Source organism: Myxocyprinus asiaticus, chromosome 28 (genome assembly GCF_019703515.2).
Source record: "Myxocyprinus asiaticus isolate MX2 ecotype Aquarium Trade chromosome 28, UBuf_Myxa_2, whole genome shotgun sequence".
NCBI classification, from domain to species: Eukaryota; Metazoa; Chordata; class Actinopteri; order Cypriniformes; family Catostomidae; genus Myxocyprinus; species Myxocyprinus asiaticus.
The window spans coordinates 1,363,837-1,387,741 of NC_059371.1; the positions used below are offsets into that span (position 1 = coordinate 1,363,837).

Consider the following 23,905-nt stretch of genomic DNA (forward strand, 5'->3'; position numbering starts at 1 on the left):
ACTGTAAACTAGTTTGTGGTGGTTTGGGACAATATTTACTAGAAATTTAGACAAATTTGCAGAGCGTTCCCAACTCTAATACTAGCTGATGGGATTAAGGTTGTAGGTTAAAGACGATGGGGCAAGTTGACGTGTGCATATCAAATATTCAAGCCGTAAATTAATTTTTTAAACAATGAAGGAAAACAAAACTTGTCTCGTTTATTCCTTTTTAAATAGAAAATGAAATGGCCAATAGGAAATGAATTTGTATCTGCTTATTTTATTTTATTTTTACATTTTTGGGATTAAAAAGAAAAAGGAATGGACGCAAAAGTACACGGACCCGGTCCCCAGGATTATTTTTCCGATTTCTATTTTTAACTTGAGCATAAAATCGAAAGTATGAAAAACTAGTAGTTATTTATTTTTTTAATTTTGGTTTTGTAAATGATTAATTAAATAAGAATATGAAAAGAATTAATAATAAACCGATTTCTGGTTTGTTCCATTAACGTGCAAGTGCAATTAATACAGCAATAACGCCAATTCAGTTACAAAACAAATCACAGCAATTCCAACAGAGATATGCGATCACTGGACCAACATCACCACAGAGAAAACTACAGAAACATTCACATATTACAGCAGTCCATTAAACTCACTTCACCAGTCCGCTGTGATCGCTCACTTTACAGACAGTCTGCATCGTTTTCCCTTTAAACTCCGCATCTCTCGAGTCACTCAGACCGCACAGAAGAGGTCCATGATCTGGTTCCCATTCATCACACAGTCACGCTAATTACCGACCAGCCAGTCTCCATCAGCTATACCAGAGAGAGAGAGAGAGACCCCCGCCCCCGCACCGCCCCGCCCAAATCAGCCACATACAATCCAGGGCGTGCAAACGGTTAACAGACTCACCTGCGTTGAACTTACACACCTTCATCAAACCATTGCTTGAGAGCAAAACGCTCCACGCCGTCGTGCAATAGTTACCATGAGAGTAAGTTATGTGAAGTATGTGTGTCCGGTACTGGCGGTAACTCTCGTACTTCTCTATGTGAGCTCTGTCAAGCAGAAGATCCAAATCCATGAGAAGCTGTTGTACCGAACCCAGCAGAACTTCTCACTACACAACGCACTTATTCTTAACAAACTGGAGGAGTTGGAGTTTCATGTTCACCAGATATGTGAGTAACTGTCTTCAGTAAACATTTCACAAACAAATGTTTCATTTAAGAGTTGCTTCATAATATGTTGCTTTTCAAATTTGATTTTGATATTTTTGTATTTTTTTGTATTTGTTTTTTTTTTATTCATATTTGCTTTTATATTACATGCATAATCTGAATTCAGAGATTTACTGTTATGACATCCCTTAAATCAAAAATATGGGCAGCATCTGTATTGCTGTTGGGTGACTTTATACCACTTCTGGTGCAAAAATTCAAGCAGCTTGGCTTTGTTTGATGGCTTGTGGCCATCCATCTTCCTCTTGATCACATTCCAGAGGTTTTCAGTGGGGTTCAGGTCTGGAGATTGGGCTGGTCATGACAGGGTCTTGATCTGGTGGTCCTCCATCAACACCTTGATTGATCTGATTGTGCGGCATGGAGCATTGTCCTGCTGGAAAAAAACAGTCCTCAGAGTTGGGGAACATTGTCAGAGCAGAAGGAAGCAAGTTTTCTTCCTCGATAACCTTGTACGTGGCTTGATTCATGCGTCCTTCACAAAGACAAATCTGCCCGATTGTATGTGTACTCGTAGGTGTCAAAAAAAAAAAAAAAATCAGAATAACTTTGACCCATCAGGTGAATTTCTTTAACTTGGATTCTGTAATTTGATTTGTCTGTCATTATTCAGTTAGTTGATTATTCTAAGTGGTCAAAATGCATACATTTAATGGCACATTAAAAAAAAAGCATCAAGAATAATATCATTTATTTTTAACTTTATTTAAAAATTATTTGACACCTAGGACAAGTTTACCCTGGGGGCTTCCTTGGCCCAGTTTGGGGGTCATCTTATCCCAGTAGACTAAATTAGCAACTAAAATGTTTTAATTTTATTTACCCTGATAATATATTGGATGATGCATCATCATCATCATCATCCTGTACATAAACTTTATTCTACTAAGTATATGTTACAATTTAAAAGTAAATGCACATTGTTCTTGAGAGGGGCAAACTGCTTGGCAAAAAGTTATGCAGGCTTGCACTCACTTCACATCTGTTAATTTATTTTATGAAAATCTTGACGTCCATTGCACATTCATGAGTGCATAATAGAAGCTCCTTCACAGTGGCACACATGTTCATGTGAGAACGTTATTAGTTCTGAACAACAATGCAAATTCTTGCATGAAAGAAGCTTTTCTTGTAGCATTATTATTTTTCTTTAAGTATGAACTTGGTCTCAAAAATTCCTGAAATTTCTCATGCGAAATAAAAATAGACTATAAAATGAGTCATTTGTTGACATATTTCACTGTTCAAGGGTGAATACAACCAAACCTTGACTGTTACCCTGCACATATTGCCATAGATGCAGTCTGCAATGTGTTGTGCTTCGGTAACGGTTTAATGTGGGGGAAACGATACCATCAAACCAAATTTACTTGTTTATTTCACTTGCAATTAAATATGCAAAACAAAAGTCTGCTAGTTTGCGCCAGACAATGGGAATCGAGCAAGGAAACCAGTAAATTAGAGTTGAGAAGCACCCTTGTTTTTCGCAGCTCATTCGGTTCAGCAGTTTGATCAGCAGCTGGTCTTCGCTGAAGTGAGGAAGGACAAGACACCAGCACAGAGGATGTTCCCAAACTCACAGTTATTCAAGAAGTGGACTGTTGAGCTTTCTGAGGAAGACTTGAGAAAGGCTGAAGATCTCTTTCAGAAATACGGCTATAACACCTTCCTCAGCGACCAAATCCCTCTCGACCGGAAGCTGCCAGAGACCCGTCATTACAGGTGTGTTTTTGTGCTGTCTGTGTCAATGACCATGTTTGAAATGGTATACCACACTCTTTCTTTTGCTGGAGCATGCATGGAATGACCTACTACATGAATGCTGGTCTATAGGAACAAATTCACTAAATCCTCATGCCATAAGGTTCACAAGTGTGATTTATATGATTATTATATAACAGCATTTCATTGTGAATGTTACATTGAAATCATTTGCTGCATTCACCTGAAATAATACTGTAGTGTCATTGCTTTCTAGATGCATTGGCCGTGAATACCCCCCCAATCTCCCCAGCATCAGTGTGGTTCTGATTTATCTGGATGAAGCTCTAAGTGTCATTCAAAGAGCCATCTGCAGCATAATGAACAGAACCTCAGCCCACCTGCTCAAAGAGATCATTCTGGTGGACGACCACAGCACCAATGGTTTGTTGTTCTCAAGACCCAACAGACCCGCCGAGCACCTACTGTGCATGAGTGCTATACCTGTGTATGATTGCTGTATGATGTGAAATGTTCTCAGTGGTTCCTCTTTCATATTTCTGAAGATTTCATGGAAGTCATGTTTCATTTAAATGGAGTAGTTTCAACCAAAAATGAAAAATCGATCTTGATTTACTCTCCCTCTTGTTCCAAACCTGTATGAATTTTTCTTATGGTGCAGTCACATTTACCTTTGCACTGTGAAATTCTGCAGGTGAAATACAGTCATCTCAGTGGAAATCTGCGTGATCGAGAATTTTGCACGATGGACTTCAATTGCTGAAGAATTTCCCCTTGCGGATTTTGTGTGGAGCTCAAGTTTGGAAATTTTTGAAAATTGTTGTGTTGACCAATAGAAAGTTGCTTGTTTTGGCGGTGACCTCTTTATGGGTGGACCTTTGTACACAGCCACACTGAATATTCACAATGGACAAGGATATCATTTTAGCAAGTTTCTTTTTAACTTCACTGCCCTAGAAGATAAAGTGCAGCATTAAAGAGAGGCTGCTTGGCAATTAGTTTTTTGCTGGTTTCACACCCACTCAACATTTTGCCATGCAAAGGTAAATATGATCACCTTCATGTGGAACACAAAAAATGTTTTAAAGAATATCTCTCCATCTTTTCAACACCGTGGCAAGTTCCTCGATTTAAAGTTTAAGAAGGACTCCAAGTATCATTCAAGTAGTTCATGCAGCCTGTGCATCTCATTCCTAGTCATCGGAAGGCATATGATTCATACAAGAAACAACCTGAAATTTCAGTAATTTTTTTTGTGAAAATATTGACATCCATTTCAAGTTCATGAGAGAAGCTCGTTTACAGTGAAACACATGTTCATGTGAGCGTTTTAAGTGCTAAACAAAGCAAATTCTCATGTGAAAAACTTCCCTCATAACATTATTTTATTCCTTTTAAGTATCAACTTTGTCTCAAAGATTCCTTAAATTCCTTCAAATTCCTAAAATTTCTCAAGAAATAAAAAGACAACAAAATTAATCAGTTGTTGACAGAGTATAGAGCTATAAAATGAATGTGTTTTGCAGAGCTCAGAAAACGTCTGGATCATGGATCCAACCAGGGTTTGGTGAATTTGCCACAGAATATATAGTTTGATTTATATAATCTATATTAAATATGGTCAGATGTTCAGTTTGGATGTGTATCTTCTGCAGAGGATCTGAAGGAACAACTGCATGCTTATGTCCACTCCATTAATGAGAAGCATCCAGGCCTGGTGAAGATGATCACCCATTCAGAGCATAAAGGCCTGACCCAGGCAAGACTCTCGGGGTGGAAGGCTGCCACTGGAGATGTGGTTGCCATCTTGGATGCCCACATTGAGGTCCATGTCGAATGGTATGAAACGACTCCATTACCTATATCTAAAAACCAATACTGATGTACTGATTCAAGGCAAAACACAGTAACTACCCATTTTACCAAAATCTAGTAATGATTCTAGTGTTTCCAAACCCTGTTCCTTGAGCAAAGCATTGTGATTTCATTTTATTATGAGTGGTCTATCTCATCACCTCATAATGTCTCAGTTATAGTGTTGGTGTACTTACTGCTTTTTTTGTCTTTGGATTTGAATTTGCTTGACAAAATGCTGTGCTTAATCTAGATCTGTTTTAAAAAATTTTTTTTAAACGCATCAGCATTGTAAAATAGGTGTGGACTATTAGACAAACCCAAAGAAAGCATTTGTGAGAAATGTACAGTATAGGTGATTTTTCCCCTCTCTTCACATGTAGGGCGGAGCCTCTGCTTGCACGGATCCAGGCCGATCGCAGATTGGTCCTGAGCCCGGTGTTTGACAGAGTGAATTTCTATGACTTACAAGTGACTCCATATATTGCGGCCACTCATGGCTTTGACTGGGCTCTCTGGTGCATGTACGAGAGCTTTCCTCAGCAGTGGTATAACCAAAATGACTCTACACAGCCAGCCAAGTGAGCATGTGTTGATGTGTTTCAATATTAATTTCTACTGTATTCTGTTCTGTCGAGTAATCTGTAATCACTGGTGATCTACAGGAGTCCCTCAGTAATGGGCATTCTCGTGGTTGATCGTCTGTTCTTCGGAGAGATTGGAGCTTTGGATGGAGGAATGCAGGTGTACGGAGGAGAGAATGTTGAATTAGGCATCCGGGTAAACTACATACCTACATTAATTATCTGAGCTTATTTGAAAATCAGCATTAAATCACAATTTACCCTTTTTACCTCCTTTAAAGTAATATTCCCAATTCGGTACAAGTTAAAGGGATAGTTCACCCAAAAATTAAAATTCTCATCATTTACTCACCCTCGTACCATCCCAGATGTGTATGACTTTCTTTCTTCTGCAGAACACATGAAGATTGTTAGAAAAATATTTAAGCTCTGTAGGTCCATACAATGAAAGTGAATTGTGGACAGAACTTTGAAGCTCCAAAATGCACAAAAGCAGCATAAAAGTATTCATAAGATTCCAGTGGTTTAATCCATGTCTTCAGAAGTAATATGATAGGTGTGGGTGAGAAACAGATCAAAATTTAAGTCCTTTTTTTTTACTATAAATTCTCCTCCCTGTCCAGTAGGTGGCGATATGCACGAAGAATGTCAGTCGCCACAAACAAAAGAATGTGAAAGTGGAGATTTGTTCTACAAGGCTGTCAGTTAATGGTACATTTGATGGTCACTTCAAATAAGTGATTCCTCTTATCACGTGATCCTGTATGCCATGTCTGCGCAATTGATTTTAAAAACTGAGGTCATTTTTAAAAAAAATTAAGATGTTACCTGGTATTTAAAACACGGTATTACTATGGTCACATGTGTCCATTTGGTTCACCCTACACACAGTACCCACTTCAAGGGCTCTACCATTTGGATTGAGTAGGGCATAGGAATGCTTACTTTTGATTGGAATTTGTCCACTGTGCCACATTGCTACCGCATACTGCTCCCAGCTCCTTTTAAAAATAAAGTGACGGACATGTATTCATATGCACTATTTTTGTATCGTGTTGGTAGTGTTTCAAACATTACAGTTTTATTTGAATTTTATTTCTTATCATATTGACTTTAGTTGTTTACCCAACGGGTTGTTATCCTAGTAACACAACTATGTATTACTGATGTATGTGTCAGTTGATGTTATCAAGGTTGGAGAAATAATGCAATAGATTTGTAAAAGAAGCGTTACAACTGTATACACTGAAATACTCTGGACGGTGGACGTGAACTTCAGCCTCCATATCCTGGTCAAAAAGCCCCCTCAAAAGTGGGTTCCAGCAGTGTTTCAGGAGGAGAGACCTCCACAGACCATATTCAGGACTGGATACATTATGGAATGGAACTCTCACTTGTTACAGTCCAATCAATCAATGGATTAAGTCCCACATTAGGGAAGTGAAATGGGTTGTGAATGGCATTTCATGTTGACTATAAATGGATGTCATAACCTTTTAGTGGTGTTGACACTTTCTTTGCTGGTTTTGCTCAGGTGTGGCTCTGTGGAGGGAGTATAGAGATTGTTCCCTGCTCTAAAGTTGCCCACATTGAGAGATCCCACAAACCCTACATGCCAGACCTCAGTGTTACCATGAAGAGAAATGCACTCAGAGTGGCAGAAGTTTGGATGGATGAATACAAGAGAAATGTCAAGATCGCCTGGAATCTTCCCTTAGAGGTAGATCTTATGGAATTGTACTCGCTAATCACACACTCATTTAATCTGAAATCTAGAATGTGTCCAGTTGGCCGAATCCTCTAAAAGATAGATTTAACTGTTTTTGTCTTGTCCAAGACCACAACTTTCAATATTAAATTATAAAAATCCAAAGTAATCCAAACAAAGAGTGAAATACACACCATTTAAATATTTATTGTAATAAAATGATTATGTATGTTTTTACGACTGTCCCACAGTTTTTTGTTTTTTATTTGCCGTAATTTCCAATCAAACTGTATGCATAATTTGGCAAAATTAATGTATTTAGGACACATGAAATGTTGACTATGAAATTCCAGAAAATGGAAATGACACTGTGCTGGAAAATGTTAATGACAAAAATGACATAAATCTAATGTAATGCATGTACAGACACTGTTGGAGACTGGTTGAAGACAAATAATAAAAAACGGTGTGTGAAAAATATTTTAACTAAACTTTCTAGAAAGCCCCGGTGCTAAAAGTGCCCAAAGTTGAAGAAACCCCCATATACATGAACACAGTACATATGTTTTTACCTTGCACCTGATGTTTTTAGATAACTTTATTTATTCTATGAATGTTAACTTACTGGTGTGGACGAGCTGTAGCTTGAACTCTTTATTAGCTTTATTAAGCAAACATTCTGTGTATGTACTCTCTCACCCTTTCCCACAGGACCATGGGATAGACATCGGAGATGTATCCGAGAGAAAGAGGCTGAGAGAGAGACTGAACTGTAAACCATTCAAATGGTATCTGGAAAATGTCTATCCTCAATTAGATCCAATGGATGATCTGCTTGCTTATGGAGCAGTGAGTGACTAGTGGTGAAGTATCTTTAAATATGTAAACCTGATCTGTGACTAGAGCTGAGAGCAATCTGGGTTGTGTTGTTGGTTTGCTTGTGGTGTGTTACACAGGAGAGAGTTTGAACATAGCTTTCCACAGAGTCCATGTGGACTGCACGTCAGCTGTATCAAACTAACATCTGATGTAGAGCTACTCTTTAGAAATCTGAACTGATCTGGTTGAGTCTAATAGATCAAGTATATAAGAGGATACATGAATGATTTCCTGTTGTTATGTCCTTCTAATCTCTCACAAACAGCTGATTAATGTTCTGGAAACAAGTTTATGTTTGGATGAGGGGCCACTGGATGGGAACAATCCCCTTTTATTTCCATGTCATTACCAGTCCTCACAGGTACTTCTCATCTTGAAGATATCTTGTCTTCTCTTATTGTCTCATTTTCTCTTCTCTAATTTTTGTCTTGACTCTTCTCATTTTCTTTTATCTTTCTCTTCTTCTTCTGTCATTGTCTCTTATTTTCATCTCACTTTCTTCTGCTCTTCTGTCTTCCCTTCTCTTTGTCTTATTTGTCTTTTCTCATCTCATCTTCTGTCTGATCTTTTTATTTTCGTCTCATCTTTTCTCATTTTTTTCTCATTTGTCTTTTCTCATCTCATTTTCCTTTCATCTTGTCTCATCTTTTCTCATTTACTCCTCTTTCTGCTTATTTTCTTCTGCTCTTTTCCTCTTCCATTTCCAATCTTTCTTGTTTTCTCATTAGTCTCTTGTCATCTAATTTGTCTCTTCATAGTTCTCCTGTTATTTCTCATTTTGTCTTCTCTCATTATTGTCTTGCCTTTTCTCGTAATTTTTCTCATTTGTCTCATCTTTCTCTCTCCATTTTTTTTTTTTCTCTAACTCTGTCATGTCACTGTCTTTTCTCTTTGTGTTCTCTCATTATTGTCTCATTTGTTCTTCTCTTATTTCTTCTCTCATTTACTCTTCCAGTTTTTTTCTCTTCCCCTCTCCATGTCGGCTTCTCTCATTGTCTCATCTTTTGTCATCTTCTACCATTGTTGTCTTGTCTTTTCTCATTTTCTTATTACCGTCTCTTCTCCCCATTTTCTGATCTCTTATACATTGACTGAATGTGGGCAGAATGTTTATTTCTGTGTTGACCTCTAACAGGAGTATTACTACACAGAAGGTGGTGAGATAATGACTGGTCATCTTGATGCACATGATATATACAAACAGACACGCTGTTTAGTTGATCCAGGCTTTGGCAGACTCCCAGAGCTGTACCTGTGTTCAGATGCTAAAAAGCAAAAGAAACACATGAACTGGGACTTCAAACAGGTGAACAAACTTGAACAATCTTGCCTTTCTGGGGTTGGCACTTGGATATGTGGAGCGGGAAAGAGCAAAGGACTCGCTGCACCACTTTAGGAACTCTAAAATCAAGAATTAGGTGTATAGGCCAAACAATTAAAAAAGTACAAAAAGGTTTATTGCAGAATGGCAAATTTCAAGGAAAGCAAATGTGGGGTGAGCAACAAATATCAATATGTGACGAAATGAAATTAAAATACATTAATATAAATGTGCTATTTTAAATGTACAAAACAGTTCTGCTGCAATGCAAAATAGTTTAGTCTAGTGGTTCTCAACCATATAGTTCATTGTCAGACAGTTTTCAAAGCCTCAGAAACCAGGAGTAAATATAATGGATAAAATACTTTCACAAATAATTTTGTGATTTGTTGTAGGCCTACATCATGATTTTAGCTAATTACAAAGAAATGTATTGAATCTGTGGTGAGTATTTTTGTAGTTTATTATTTTATTTTCAGGGAATGTCCATACTGAACAGAGAGACCAAACGCTGTCTGGAGATCAGCAGTGGAGAGCTTGGATACTATGAGCTTTCTATTCGGGAGTGCAGCAAACAGCACTGGAAGATAATGTATGTCATTCGAGAATTCTGAAATTTATAAATTTGTATAAATGCTGCTGATATGAAGCAGTGCGTCAGTGATTACACAGACTAGAGCTCCTGTGTGAGTCACAGACAGAACAAATAAATCACACGTCAGGAGGCACACTTTTGCAGTGGCTTTATATTTGAGGCACTATGGCGTATTTCAAACCCTGGCTCGGTTATGTGTTCTTATGGAAAAATGTATCAATATACAAGTAATTATATACAACTATGAAATTAATGATTATTTATAAGATGACTGTCAAATTTTCAAACATTTTTAATAAAAGAATCATTTGACTAGATTAGGCCTACCTGTCAAGAACCATGCAGTCATGTATTAGTAAAACATAAAAAAATTTAATTGGATGAGCTCTCTAAACAGTTGAACACTTCAGCGCATGGTATCTTATTCCCAAACCAACTGCAATCCAGTTAAACCGTGAGTATTTAAATGTGGTCATAGCTGTTTAACATGCCGGATTCACATACATCAGCATCAGACTGATGGCCATAAATGCTGTTTGGGGGGCAAACCTTCTGCCTAGCGTAATCACTGCTTGAATTAAGGCTAATTTATACTTACTGAGTGAAAAGGCTACTTTTAGTTCACCTAAAATGAGGACAAAATGCAGTGATGTTTTGTTCTGCCAGGATGTTTGTTTGCTGATATTTCTCCTGTTCATTTACATCTCTGAAATTCTTGAACTAAGAAAATTCAGCTAGTTGAACAGCAATGATGATTGGTTAAAACCAATCATTGGTGTGGTTTGAAATTGTCGTTTTATTTACTATCGCACAAACCATCTGGGGAGTAGTTACCCATGTTACTGTCTTTAAAAATAGGTAACTCTGAAGACCGTCTCTCAGATTTTGTTCATAAGTACACTTTTTAAAAATATGATTCACAACGCAAACTCCACAAATACAGTGTGGACACGACAAATAAGTGTAGAGAGTTTGTGGTTTTTATGATGTCATGGGCCATATGCATAAAACTTGTTGGAAATGCTCTTAAGAATAGTCTTAAGCTTTGACTTCAGTGTCAAAACATTCTTAGCAAAGAGTAGGACTTGTGTAAGAGTAGGAGCTTTTTATAAAGATGATAAAAGCAACTTTCAGAAGAGTCTAAGACTGATTCGTAAGTGCTGACTGAGGTGACACTTAAGTGTTGTGAAATAAGGACTACAATGATGTCAACCCAAAATGGCCGCCCTCAAACACTGAATCAGCCAATAGTGAGCCTGCAAGGGTAATATGACCCAGCTGGTAGGACACCATTCATTCATGATTCAATACAACACATTATAAAAACAATGTTTTGATAATGGGTTATTTTCTGTTGATTAATTATTTGATTAATCAAATGAGAGCCACATTTTATTTCCTGTATTTTAAAACATTATTCCACATCTTGCCGAACGTTGTCCTCAAACAATGTGTAAATTGAAGGCTACAAAAAATCTAAATGCAAGATCTTGCAATATAAATAGACAATTTAAATCACGTAATCAAATTATAATAAACCAAACTGTTATAATCCCATTACAGTTACACAAGATTTCAGTTAAACAGTTAAATTTAGTGATTAAATTTGATGTTCAACATATCAATAATTGTTTTATTGTGGCACTCCGTTTGGTTACTTGACTCCATGAAGTATGCCTATTTCTTTTATTTTTTGGCCTATTTGAAGTAATAATGACTTGCTTGCTGTTTTGGACAAGTTGTTTTGCAAAATGGGAATTGAAACTTGCATGACTTTGAGTTTATAATATTACAAATAAGAATAAATCAGTAAAATGTAAGTTATGAGCTGGGGTTAAACATCTCTCAAGCACCTTAAACTGCTAAATCTGTTAAAGCACCTGACACCACACAAAACTATGATCTTATTAAACGTTTTATGTAGTGCTTGGGCTGGGCTCTTCAGATGTAGATCTGTACCATTTTTCAAATGTCTTTTATTTTTTTTAAACACATTTCTTACTACTGTAAAGTGGTGTCACTGGAGGTTGCAGTGCTAGTGCAAAGATATTAAACTAATCGTAACTGAATTCATTGATTATTTTCATCATTGATTTTTATCATTTTAGTGATATTTAGATTTTATTAATTATTTGTTGCAGCCCTCTGTAAGCTTAGGCATGTGACTAATCAAATATTTCAAATGCTTAATTCACAACAATGAGTTTCAATGTATTCATTAAATGAAAAAATGTGCTGCAGTTAAAAAATGTATATTGATGGATTTCATTTTGCCCAACTATGAAACCCATTTGCCCAAATTCCACTATCATAAGTCCAACACATTCTTTCTTTGATGTAGAATGTGTTGTCTCTGTGGAACACAGTCAGCAGTTTAGGCTGGTCACTTGGGCTGTAATTACTCTAACACCTGTCTCTCATTATAGTGTTGCAGAGGCCCTCCCAGTTCTGGCTCCCTGGAAGTGGGGAGGAGCCCCACCCATCCCCGTTCCAGGGGACCCCTCCCCTTTTCTGTCCCTCCTACTCCCCCTGTCTACCAACCCCCCCCCCCCCCCCCCAGGTTGGCGAGACTGCCCCCATGAGTGTGGAGTGACAAATCTAAACCGCTTTCCCTCTCCCGCAGACAGACACATGGCCCTCATGCCACATAAGAGAAAAATGACATCATTCTTAGAATTTTGACACACTTAAGACTAAAATTTTACTCTTTATACATACGGACCCAGATCACATAATTTGTTGCCAAAAATGGAAGGGGCTCCATGATAAGTTTTATAAAGCAAAGGATTGATACAGCGCTGAAAGCAAAGATCCACAGAGAGAAAGATCTGCATTATTGGCATTAATTCCATTTCTTCTCTCAAAACTCATAGCTTAATCCTTAATTCATGGGGATCCAGGCTTTAAAACTCTTGTTTAATTCTCCTTTGTACTTGGCCTTATGAACATTTACCACAGATCTTGCATGGTAGGCCTATCCAGAGTTTATTGTGGTATTAGTAAGAGCATGGCGATCAAAGGTAAAACAATGCTCCTTATTACCAGATGTAATTTTGGTTTCTAAAAAACAAACTATGGAATTGAAAATAATGAAAAACTACATCCATGTAGAGACTATGAAATATAATATATAACAGCTATAAAAGTGACTTGTATTCCCCTAATATACAATATTTAATTGTAATTATAGTGACACATACAGTATTTCTGCCAAAACACCATAGTTTATCAAATCGAATCACATTTATTGTCACACAGCCATATACACAAGTGCAATGGTTTGTGAAATTCTTGGGTGCAGCTCCGATCAATATAGCAGTCGTGAAAGTGATGAGACATATACCAATTTACAATAACATCAAATTAACAACACAATTTAAAGTCTAATATACACATAATTACAACAATGTACAAATAATAACATACAATGTACAGTATACAATACGCACAATATAGATACACATTATTCAATAAAAAAAAAAGTATATATAGTAGTGTATATAGAATGTACAGTAGGCTGTATTGTACTGTATTGACATTCAGGCTGTCAGTTGATAGTAAGTTGTTAAGAGAGAATATATATAATAATAATATGATTTATGACAGTCCGGTGTGGGATATAAGAGTAAGAGTAATAAAGTGCAGTGCTGATGTATTTTGATCGTGGGAGATCAAGAGTTCAAAAGACTGATTGCTTGGGGGAAGAAGCTATCATGGAGTCGGCTGGTGCGGGTCCTGATGCTGCGATATCGCCTGCCTGATGGTAGCAGTGAGAACAGCCCATGGCTCGGGTGGCTGGAGTCTATGGTGATCCTCCGAGCTTTTTTCACACACCACCTTGTATATATTTCCTGGAGGGAGGGAAGCTCACCTCCGATGATGTGTCTGGCAGTTTGCACCACCCTTTGCAGTGCTTTGCGGTTGTGGGCTGTGCTATTGCCGTACAGGCGGAGATGAAGCCAGTCAGGATGCTCTCTACAGTGCAGGTGTAGAACCGAGTGAGGATGTGGCGGTGCATTCCAAACTTCCTCAGCCATCTCAGGAAGAAGAGGCACTGATGAGCCTTCTTCACAACGACTTCAGTGTGGATGGACTATGTGAGTTCCTCAGTGATGTGGACACCCAGGAACTTGAAGCTGCTGACTCTCTCCATTGGTGCTCCATTGATGGTGATGGGACTGTGTTGTCTGTCTTTTCTTCTGAAGTCCACCACAAGCTCCTTTGTCTTACTGACGTTGAGGGAGAGGTTGTGCTCCTGACACCAGTGTGTCAGAGTGTGCACCTCCTCTCTGTAGGCTGTTTCATCATTGTCAGTGATCAGACCTACCACTGTCGTGTCATCGGCAAACTTAATGATGGCACTGGAGCTATGTGTTGCCACGCAGTCATGTGTGTACAGGGAATACAGGAGTGGGCTGAGAACACAGCCCTGTGGGGCTCCAGTGTTGAGGTTCAGTGATGAGATGTTGCTGCCTATTCTAACCACCTGGCATCTGCTTGACAGGAAGTCCAGGATCCAGCCACACAGCGAGCTGTTTAAGCCCAGAGCCCGGAGTTTCTCATCTAGCTTGGAGGGCACTATGGTGTTGAATGCTGAGCTGTAGTCTACAAACAGCATTCTCACATAAGTGTTCTTTTTTCCAGGTGGGAGAGAGCAGTGTGTAGTGTAGATGCAATGGCATCATCAGTGGAGCGGTTGTTGCGGTAAGCAAACTGCAATGGGTCAAGAGAGAGAGGCAGCACAGAGCAGATGTAATCTCTGATTAGTCTCTCAAAGCATTTGCTGATGATGGGGATCAGAGCAACAGGACGCCAGTCATTTAAGCAAGTTATTTTTGATTGCTTTGGAACAGGCACAATGGTGGATGTGGGGACTACAGACAAAGAGAGGGAAAGGTTGAAAATGTCTGTAAAAACACCAGCCAGTTGGTTCGCGCACGCTCTGATGACGCGGCCCGGAATGCTGTCTGGGCCCGCAGCTTTGCGGATATTCACCCGTTGGAAGGATCAGGTTACATCCGCTACAGAGACGGAGAGTGAACTAACCTCTGTAGCTTCGGCCGCGAGAGCTCTCTCCGTGAGGGAGGTGTTATTTCCCTCAAAACGAGCATAAAAAGTATTTAGCTCATCCGGGAGAGAGGCAGCGGTGTTCATGGCGGAGTTTTTATTCCCTTTAAAGTCCGTGATGATGTTAATTCCCTGCCACATGCTTCTAGAGTTGGTGGTGTTAAACTGTCCTTCAATCTTGTTCCTGTACTGGCGTTTTGCTGTTCTGATGGTTTTTCCGGAGGGCATTACTGCCTTGTTTATGCTCCTCCGCGTTCCCGGAATTGAAAGCGGAGGTCCGCACATTAAGTGCCGCGTGAACATCGCTATTTATCCATGGCTTCTGGTTCGGATAGATCCCTGTTGTTCTGGTCGGAACGACGTCCTCCAGGCACGTTTTGATGAAACGCATTACGCTATCAGCGTAAACCTCGATGTCGTCATCAGAGGCGGACCTGAACATCTCCCAGTCCGTGTGATCAAAACAGTCTTGTAGTGTTGAGTCTGATTGGTCCGACCAGCACTGGATCGTTCTGAGGGTGGGTGCTTCCTGTTTCAGTTTCTGCCTGTAAGCAGGCAGAAGCAGAATGGAAGAGTGGTCCGATTTGCCAAATGGTGGGCGGGGGAGGGATTTGTAGCCATCCCAGAAGGGAGAGTAGCGATGGTCCAAAACCCGGTCCCCTCATGTGCTGGTGGTATTTTGGTGCGACTGATTTGAAACTGGCTTTATTAAAGTCCCCGGTCACAATGAACATGGCCTCAGGGTGCGAGGTTTCCTGCTCACTTATAATCCCATACAGTTCCTTGAGTGCCCGGTCTGTGTCGGCTAGTGGCGGGATATACACAGTGGTGATAGTGACCGCTGTGAATTCCCTCGGTAGCCAGAATGGTCGACACAGAAGCATGAGAAATTCCAGATCAGGAGAGCAGAAAGACTTGATAAAATGTATGCTCCTCTGATCACACCAGGATTTGTTGATCATAAAACATACACCACCACCTCTGCTTTTACACCTGAGAGGTCTTTCGCTCTGTCCGCTCGGTGCACGGAGAACCCCACGGGTTCAATGGCTGAGTCTGGAATCTCTGCAGACATCCAAGTTTCTGTAAGGCAGATAATGCAGCAGTCTCTCGTTGGAAAGAGATCCGTGCTTTCAGCTTGCAGAGCTTGTTATCCAGAGACTGAACATTTGGATAGTGGGTAGTGGGGGTCGATTTGCACGGTGTCTTACTCTGATGAGAACGCCGGCTCTGTTTCCCTTTTTCCTCCTGCGTTTCCGCGGCCGTGCAGCCCAGACAAAGGGCTCCGCTTGAGTGTTTGTAAACAGCGGGTCGGCATTGAGGAATTTGAAGTCCGGTTTACGGTGTGAAATTGCTGAACCAATGTCCAAAAGTGTTTGTCTGTCATAGACAATAAGGCAGACAACATCCAAGACACAAAACATAAGAATTGTGAACAAAACAAACAAAACACTGCCATGTTGTGTCGGAGTTCGCAACGCAGCAGCCATACTCGGCGCCATGAGTCCTTTACAGTTAGTTAGTACCTGCAGTGCAGTAAGAATGGTTGTGTGGATTGAAAAGAATGTAATTACCATTGTGAACAGGGTTGTTTTAGACCATTCTTGTGCCTTAGGCGAGATCCCTATTGGTGCCCCCATCAAGGGAGTGAGGCGGTGTTTGGGTTGCATGGCGGCGGCTGCCAGCTGGTGGCGCCCTAGGCGACTGTCTAGTTCGCCTATGCCTAGAAACGGCCTTGTTTATGAATGACACAATGGGTCTGTTCCAAAACTTAGTGAGCAGCCTGACTGTCTCCTGTCTACATAGGCAGCTGTCTTCTATGTCAGCATCCTTGCTGAAATGATGCCTCATAAGAGACCGAACACTACATAGATGGCAGCTCGAGCAGGTTATAGCTGCAGACAGAGCTCCAAAAAGGGGCGGGAGCTCCAAATTGCCAGCAAAGATAACCCTTTCCAACCCTAGCTGTCTGTGGAGGTGTCGCCCCCTTTTGGAGTTGGCACAACCCCTTTTTGGAGCAACCCCGCCCCCCTCTGGAGATCTCCGGCCCTCGGGAGTCACGTGACGCTATGCAAGTGGAAGCAGCCTAGTGGCGTTCTCCACTACACTTTGCTACAATTATCCTTTCAATCAACATTACTCGGTGAGAACTGATTTAGTTTTGATTGTTAAACTGCGTGGGGAGTGTAGGATGTCGAAGAATTCGAACTCATCGGCCTGTGGGGACATTAAAAAGCATTTACTGTTACAGGCTTCTGACGCTTCTCAAGGGTCCGGTTAGGAATGACAGCATGCCTCAGGATGTTGGTCAAGATATTGAGAACATTTATGCTTTGCTAGTGCTACCCAAGCGAAACGGAGAGAATAGGGTTCAAAACAGTGTTACATTAGTTACAACATTTACAACATAATACAACGGTTGAATGCAAACTTTAATAGAGTGTCTTTTTCACTGTATTAGCATAACATAAATATATATAAATAAAAATGTAAAAACATTCTTTTGAATGTCCATGTACTAAAATAAAATATTTGATGTTATAAGTGTACTTTCATTAACTATTAGTATTATTTTGAATGCTTCATTTTTCTTGGCCAATGTGATAATTTTACATGGTCGCAAAAAGTCTGTTAATTTACCTGATGAACTTTAACCTTTTGCTGATCCTTTATGCTTCGCAGAGCTAATGTGTGCTTCTAAATCACTTGCACATTTATTAGCAAATGACACATAAGTGCCATACATTCTGCTTCCCACAGTTCTCAACCTGGATGAAAGCATGGGAATTTTGCGCAAATCTTCTGTAAATTTGCACTTTCGTTAGGGCATTGTTTCCACTCAACTGGCATTTGCTGCTACTGTCAAGCAACTGTTTGACGCCGAACACAACAGCGCTTCGTGCGTTCGCGGTGAGATTGACAGGCAGGAATTTGGCCAATAGTTGCTGCAAGCCTCCTATAATTGACCAATTGGTGTGCGAGAAGGCGGGACTTACAAAGAGGGGTTAAAGCAATGCAAATATGCACGCACACACAATGAAGTATTAGACCAGATGCACATCATAATGCAACTAAAGCCGAATCCCGGACAAATTTAGAAATCCTGGCCAGATGCTTTTTTAAGGTCCGAAAAAGAGGACATGTCCGGGAAAAAGAGGACGTGTGGTCACCCAACGTTAGCAGCGGTGCAGAAATTACTTTTTAACATGGGGGCGATGAGGAAACATTTAGAAAATCAATTTTAAGTGACTACTACTAACAGAAACGCGTGTTGTAATACTAATATGTCATGCTTGTGTGGGGACAAAAAGTAAACAGGACTTACGGTGCTGCCTTGCTGCCGTCTTGACAAAGTGCTCCGGGATGCTTTTGTTTCAAGTGTTCCTTCATGGCGGTTGTACTGCTGTGATAAGCCGTTTCCAATTTGCATAGCTTACACAGCACCACATTGTTGGGTCTCTGGCTAAAATACTCCCATGCTTTAGATGACCGTGGGCAAGTTTTTTTAGCTGCAGCTTGTTCTTCGGAGGAATCCATGCTTAAACCGGGCGCTGCCATTTTAATTACTTCATTGCGACGCACCGACGCATGTTATGCAAATCGACGTATTTCTGTAATCGATTACGTTGATGAATCGTCCCAGCCCTAGTTGAGACTGTTATGTACGAGGTTGAAGCACTTTTTTTTTTCTGTTCTATGGGTTAAGGATTTTATGGTTACATCAGTGTTGAATTGTGGTCTATATACTGTAATTTAACCTTGGGTATACAATTTTTCTTTGCATGTAAATGTCACTTTAATAAAGGTAAAATGTTTCTCTCCACATGGAATGTTAATGGGCTGGGGCACCCTATAAAAAGAAGGAAGGTTATATATTAAGCATAAAAAATTTGATATAGTGTTCTTTCAAGAAACGCACCTTTCTTCACAGGAAGCTTAAAAACTTGGCAGGGCATGGGATGGGCATGTGTTTTACAGTGCTGGTTTGAGTAAGAGCAGGGGAGTCATCACATTGATAAGTAAGCATTTACAATTTAAATGTCTCAAACAGATTAAAGATAATTTAGGAAGAGTCATTATCGTTTTGGCTGAAATACAGGGTCAAAATCTTATTTTGGATAATATTTATAAACCCAATGCTGATGAACAGAACATTTTTATAGATCTTGAGGGTAAGTTAAAAGCAGCTGGGATCTTCCATGATATGGTTTGGGTGGAGACTTCAATCTTTTAATGGATCCGGTCCTTGATCATAGTGATGCAAAAGTGTGTCGACCTTTTAGAGCAACGTTGACACTAGAGAGGATGTGTAAACATCTTGGTCATACAGACATATGGAGACTTCTGAATCCATCTGGGAGGAACACATTTTTTTCATCAGTTTATAAGATTTATTCTATATATATTTTTGATATCTAAGTCACTTTTTCCATTTGCCACCAACTGCTCAATTGGGAACATTTTAGTTTCAGATCACACTTTGGTGTGTTTAGAGATGTTGCCGCATATAGAGAAAAGAAAATCATATACAGTAGATGGTGCTTTGAAACATCCCTTCTACACGACCCAGCATTTCAACAAACGTTAAAGATAGACATTAATGTTTATGTGTAGGCCAATTGGTCCTCTGTGGGCGTGGCATGGGAGGCACTTAAGGCAGTTCTTAGGGTATGGATCATACAATATGCCTCATTCATTAAGAAAATCAAAGCACAAGAATTCATAGAATCGGAAAAAGTATTAAAAGTGCTAAAAAAGAGCTGAAGCACCAAATGTCATCCAATGGTCTTTGAGAGTTGACTTAGCTAAAATACAGATACTATGTTGTCACAGAAGGTAGAGTTTTGCTTATTCAGGGCAAGACAGACATATTTTGAGTCGGGGGACAAAGCAGGGAAACCGCTTGCCAGATACATATAACAGAGAGTTTTTTTTTCCACCAAGTCTTCTGGAAGCAAAATATTTACCTCTGCCACAGATATTAAGGCCTTTAAAGAATTCTATTTCGATCTTTATTGTTCCACCTCTTCGTCTACTGATAAGGATATTAGCAACTTCGTAGAGCCATTAGAACTTCCTAAATTGATGAATGATCCAAGATTTTCTTGACTCATATTACTTTGGTGGAGCTTGTTGAGGTAATTAAAGCCTTGCCAACAGGTAAGACACCGGGGCCAGATGGTTTTGCCACAGAATTTTTTAGATGTTATCTCACAGAACTGGCTCCACTTATGTTAGAAGTTTACAGATTCATTATAGAAAGGTGAACTACCACAAACCATGACGCAAGCCCTGATCAGTCTCATTCTTAAAAAAGATAAAGACCCAAATTAATGTTATTGTCCAATTTCCCTGATCCAGTTAGATGTAAAAATATTGTCTACAATTCTGGCTAATCGATTGAGTAACATCTCTTATAGATCAAGTGGGGTTTATTTGTGGTTGTAGTTCTTCTGATTTTATATTAGACGTTTTATAAATATCTTGTTGTCAGTAGTGAATGATCAGACCCCGATTGCTGCCATCTCACTTAATTTGTTGATTTGATAGGGTGGAATGGGGTTATCTTTTTAAGTTTTTGGAAATTTACTGGTTTGGGAACTCTTTCATTGGGTGTATTACGTTACTTTATAAACAACCGTCAGCAGCAATGCAAACTAATGGATTAATTTCAGATTAATTTTGTCTTGGTTGGGGAACCCAGTGTAAGGGGGAAGTCACCCACTGGCCCAAGGACGGTATCCAATGGCGTGGCTGAAGGTCTCCTGCGTGTTCTGTCTTATCGTGCGCGACATTAAATAATACTTTGATTTGCGTTCCATGTTTTATTAATCTTATCATTAATTCTTTTCTTTATTTCATCTGACTCCAATTATGAAAAACCTCGATGTATCTATGCTCTGAATTTTAGTAATTCTCTCTTCTAGACTGCATTTGTTACTTCAATGTTATTTGGGTCCTGTGCTGGTCAGACACAGGTCCTTTAACTACAAATTCATCAGTTTCAGATATTAGTAAGTTTTAGACTAAGTCCTTATAGGTTCTCGGCTTTATCTGTTTAGTCTTATTTGGCTAAGTTCTATAATAGATTCTCGGTTTACCGTTTAGCCTCTTACATACTTAACTAATGGGTTACTTCTGAAGTAGCTTAATTAAGCCAACTCTGACCATAGATTTGTAGTTAACAAGAAATGTACTAGAAAACAGTCCTTCAGAATGAATCATAATAACAATTTATTTACCAGGTAATAGTAATGCATTCAAACAATCCAATTAAAATAATAAATCAAACTCAAAGCTATCAGTGAACCAAGCATAATAATATAATTAAAGTTGTATTCCATTCAAACATTTACCAAACATAAGAAATACAAATTGCAATTACCTGGTAGTGAAAAAACTACATGCAAACAACGAAGCATGGGAGATCTGAATTACAGATTCCTTCAAACATTTATCAATAATAAGAAATACCTGGTAGAGAAAAAACTACATGCAAACGACGAAGCATGGGAGATCTGATTTACAGATTCCTTCAAACATTTATCAATAATAAGAAATACCTGGTAGAGAAAAAACTACATGCAAACGACGAAGCATGGGAGATCTGATTTACAGATTCCCCGAGCTTCTCTGCCATCCTTCCTTAAGTACCAAACGATTCCATTGTTATTTCAGATGTGTGTGTTTAATATTATTTAGGATTTGGTTAACAATTTAGGGAGTTGTAGTCAACCTTTGATTGAGTAGGTTGTTTGATGTTTACAAAGAATACACCTAATCTGCATACAGCATCTGGTCCCTGTGTGAGACTTGGGAGGGGCATGCCCCGGATAGAATACTGTATTTTATTAAGTTCTTAAATCTTACTTGTGATTTGACTTTGCTGAAAGGGAATGAGACCGTTTTACCAGTTGCACTGAGACCTCTTGAATGATACCAAACATATATGATCAGAAAACCTTTTACATTACAGAACAGGATAAGTCATAACTTAGTTTTTAGTGTCCTTAAAGTGACCTAAGGTGAGAGAGAGAGAGCAGATGTGAGTGTGATTTGCGTTTTATGGTCCCCAATCAGTGGGGTGTGTTTTCTCAGGTGGAGCTGCTCCTCTGTGTGAGTTTTATGACGTTGGTTCTCGCAGAGTTCTTTGACTTTCCCGGAAGTGATGCAGATAATTTTTTTGTGACAGTCTTACACCAGCAAGGCTGTCCTCTCTCCCCTTTTATTGTTCTGTCTTGCCCTGGAACCATTAGCAGCCGCAATAAGAAAAGAGGATGATATTCCTGGTATTGTAGCAGGGATGCAAGGGTACGCCTTATTCAGTTTAAGATTTTGCATAGTTTCTACTAGACTCCCTCTAGATTGTTTAGGCTTGGTTTAAAAGACACACCTGCCTGCTGGCGATGTCAATTGGAGGATGGAGACATATCCCATGCTCTGTGGTTCTGCGCTGAGATTAAAGAATTTTATCTAGGTTTTAGATACTCAAATTTCATTCTGTCCCAGACTATGTATATTGAGTGATGGGGTGGTCATTAAAGTAGGTGACAAATATACAAAAAGCTGGGTCCAGACTAGTGTAATGATTGGCAGACAAATAAATCTAAGAGTCAGTTGGCGCTCCCTCATTTCAAGAATGGTTCACCGAATTGGGCAGGGTAGCGGCATTCAAAATGATGTCACACAAACAGCTTGACAGATTAGAGGCATATGGTAAAAAAATGGGACAAAAACATGACCTTTCTGGAAGGCTCTCGTTGGAAAGAAACAGTTTTTTTTTTTTTGTGTTTCTGTGTGTATACTCAGGCTTGGACCACGGGAATGTTTGTTGGGGGGTGGGGTTGGGGCTATGGCAGGGGGATAGGGAATTAATGGGGTTTAAGGGGGATAATGGTTGACTGTGCATGTACTGTGTATTTTGCTTTTTTCTGTGTTATGTTTGAGAATCAACCAATAAAAATGTTAATCTGGAGATCTCCGGGGGCCTGGGTAGCTCAGCGAGTATTGATGCTGACTACCACCCCTGGAGTCGTGAGTTCGAATCCAGGGCATGCTGAGTGACTCCAGCCAGGTCTCCTAAGCAACCAAATTGGCCCAGTTGCTAGGGAGGGTAGAGTCACATGGGGTTACCTCCTCGTGGTCCGATAAGTGGTTCTCTCTCTCTCAATGGGGTGCGTAGATCGTGGAGAGTAGCATGAGCCTACCATGCTGTGAGTCTCCGCGGTGTCATGCACAGCGAGCCACTTGATAAAATGTGTGGATTGACTGTCTCGGAAGTGGAGGCAACTGAGACTTGTCCACCACCACCCGGATTGAGGTGCGTAACCGCATCACCACGAGGACCTACTAAGTAGTGGGAATTGGGCATTCCAAATTGGGAGAGAAAAAAAAAAAAAAAAGAGAACAAATCTGGAGATCTCCGGCCGTCCACACATCATTCAAATACCACTCCTCACGAGACTCGGCTCGCAAAGGATTTCAATACAGGTGATGCAAGAGAAAGGATGTGATCCTCTAATGAGCCTAAATACGCATGATGCACATATTGGGTAAAACAGTAGTTTTTTTTTATCATGTTAATCTATTATTTATTGATACTTTTCAGTATTGAATGGATAAGTATATTTCTATTCTAAATTTCTATCGCTAAATCCGCTATCTTTGATTTATTTTTCGGCCGAACTCATCACGATGCGTTATGGGATCACCTACATGGGGAAGGATACATCCGATGATGCTTTAGAATTTGGATAAAACTAAATATCTTAGGAGGCAGCATAACTAAGATACCTAGCTTCTGGAACAGCCTTCTCATCGGGAGCGCGCCTATGTTGTCTTAAATGCTGCCTCCGGAGGGCGTTCACTAGGTTTTGGAACAGACCCAATGTTTTCCTGTTTAACTCTTAACTGCTGTTTAGAATGTCAGGACTGTTTAAGCTG

At 39.6% G+C, this 23,905-nt stretch overlaps 1 protein-coding gene across 1 annotated transcript; it reads left to right on the forward strand.

The window, feature by feature from the left end:
• The first annotated feature begins 979 nt into the window (after positions 1-979).
• LOC127419206 (probable polypeptide N-acetylgalactosaminyltransferase 8) lies at positions 980-10,053 on the forward strand. The gene is made up of 11 exons (XM_051660419.1): positions 980-1,159; positions 2,752-2,954; positions 3,211-3,377; positions 4,610-4,793; positions 5,192-5,389; positions 5,474-5,588; positions 6,927-7,112; positions 7,812-7,949; positions 8,245-8,340; positions 9,115-9,285; positions 9,780-10,053. Exons 1-11 carry the CDS (start codon positions 980-982, stop codon positions 9,912-9,914), a joined length of 1,773 nt encoding a protein of 590 aa, XP_051516379.1. The 3' UTR covers positions 9,915-10,053.
• Positions 10,054-23,905: the final 13,852 nt, after the last annotated feature.

Bases quoted from the DNA above. Each gene is read 5' to 3' on its own strand.
- LOC127419206 (XM_051660419.1), top strand. From the start codon at position 980: ATGAGAGTAAGTTATGTGAAGTATGTGTGTCCGGTACTGGCGGTAACT. The intron at 3,378-4,609 runs GTTTGTTGTTCT...TATCTTCTGCAG, and splicing joins GGACGACCACAGCACCAATG to AGGATCTGAAGGAACAACTG. The intron at 9,286-9,779 runs GTGAACAAACTT...TTTTATTTTCAG, and splicing joins TGAACTGGGACTTCAAACAG to GGAATGTCCATACTGAACAG.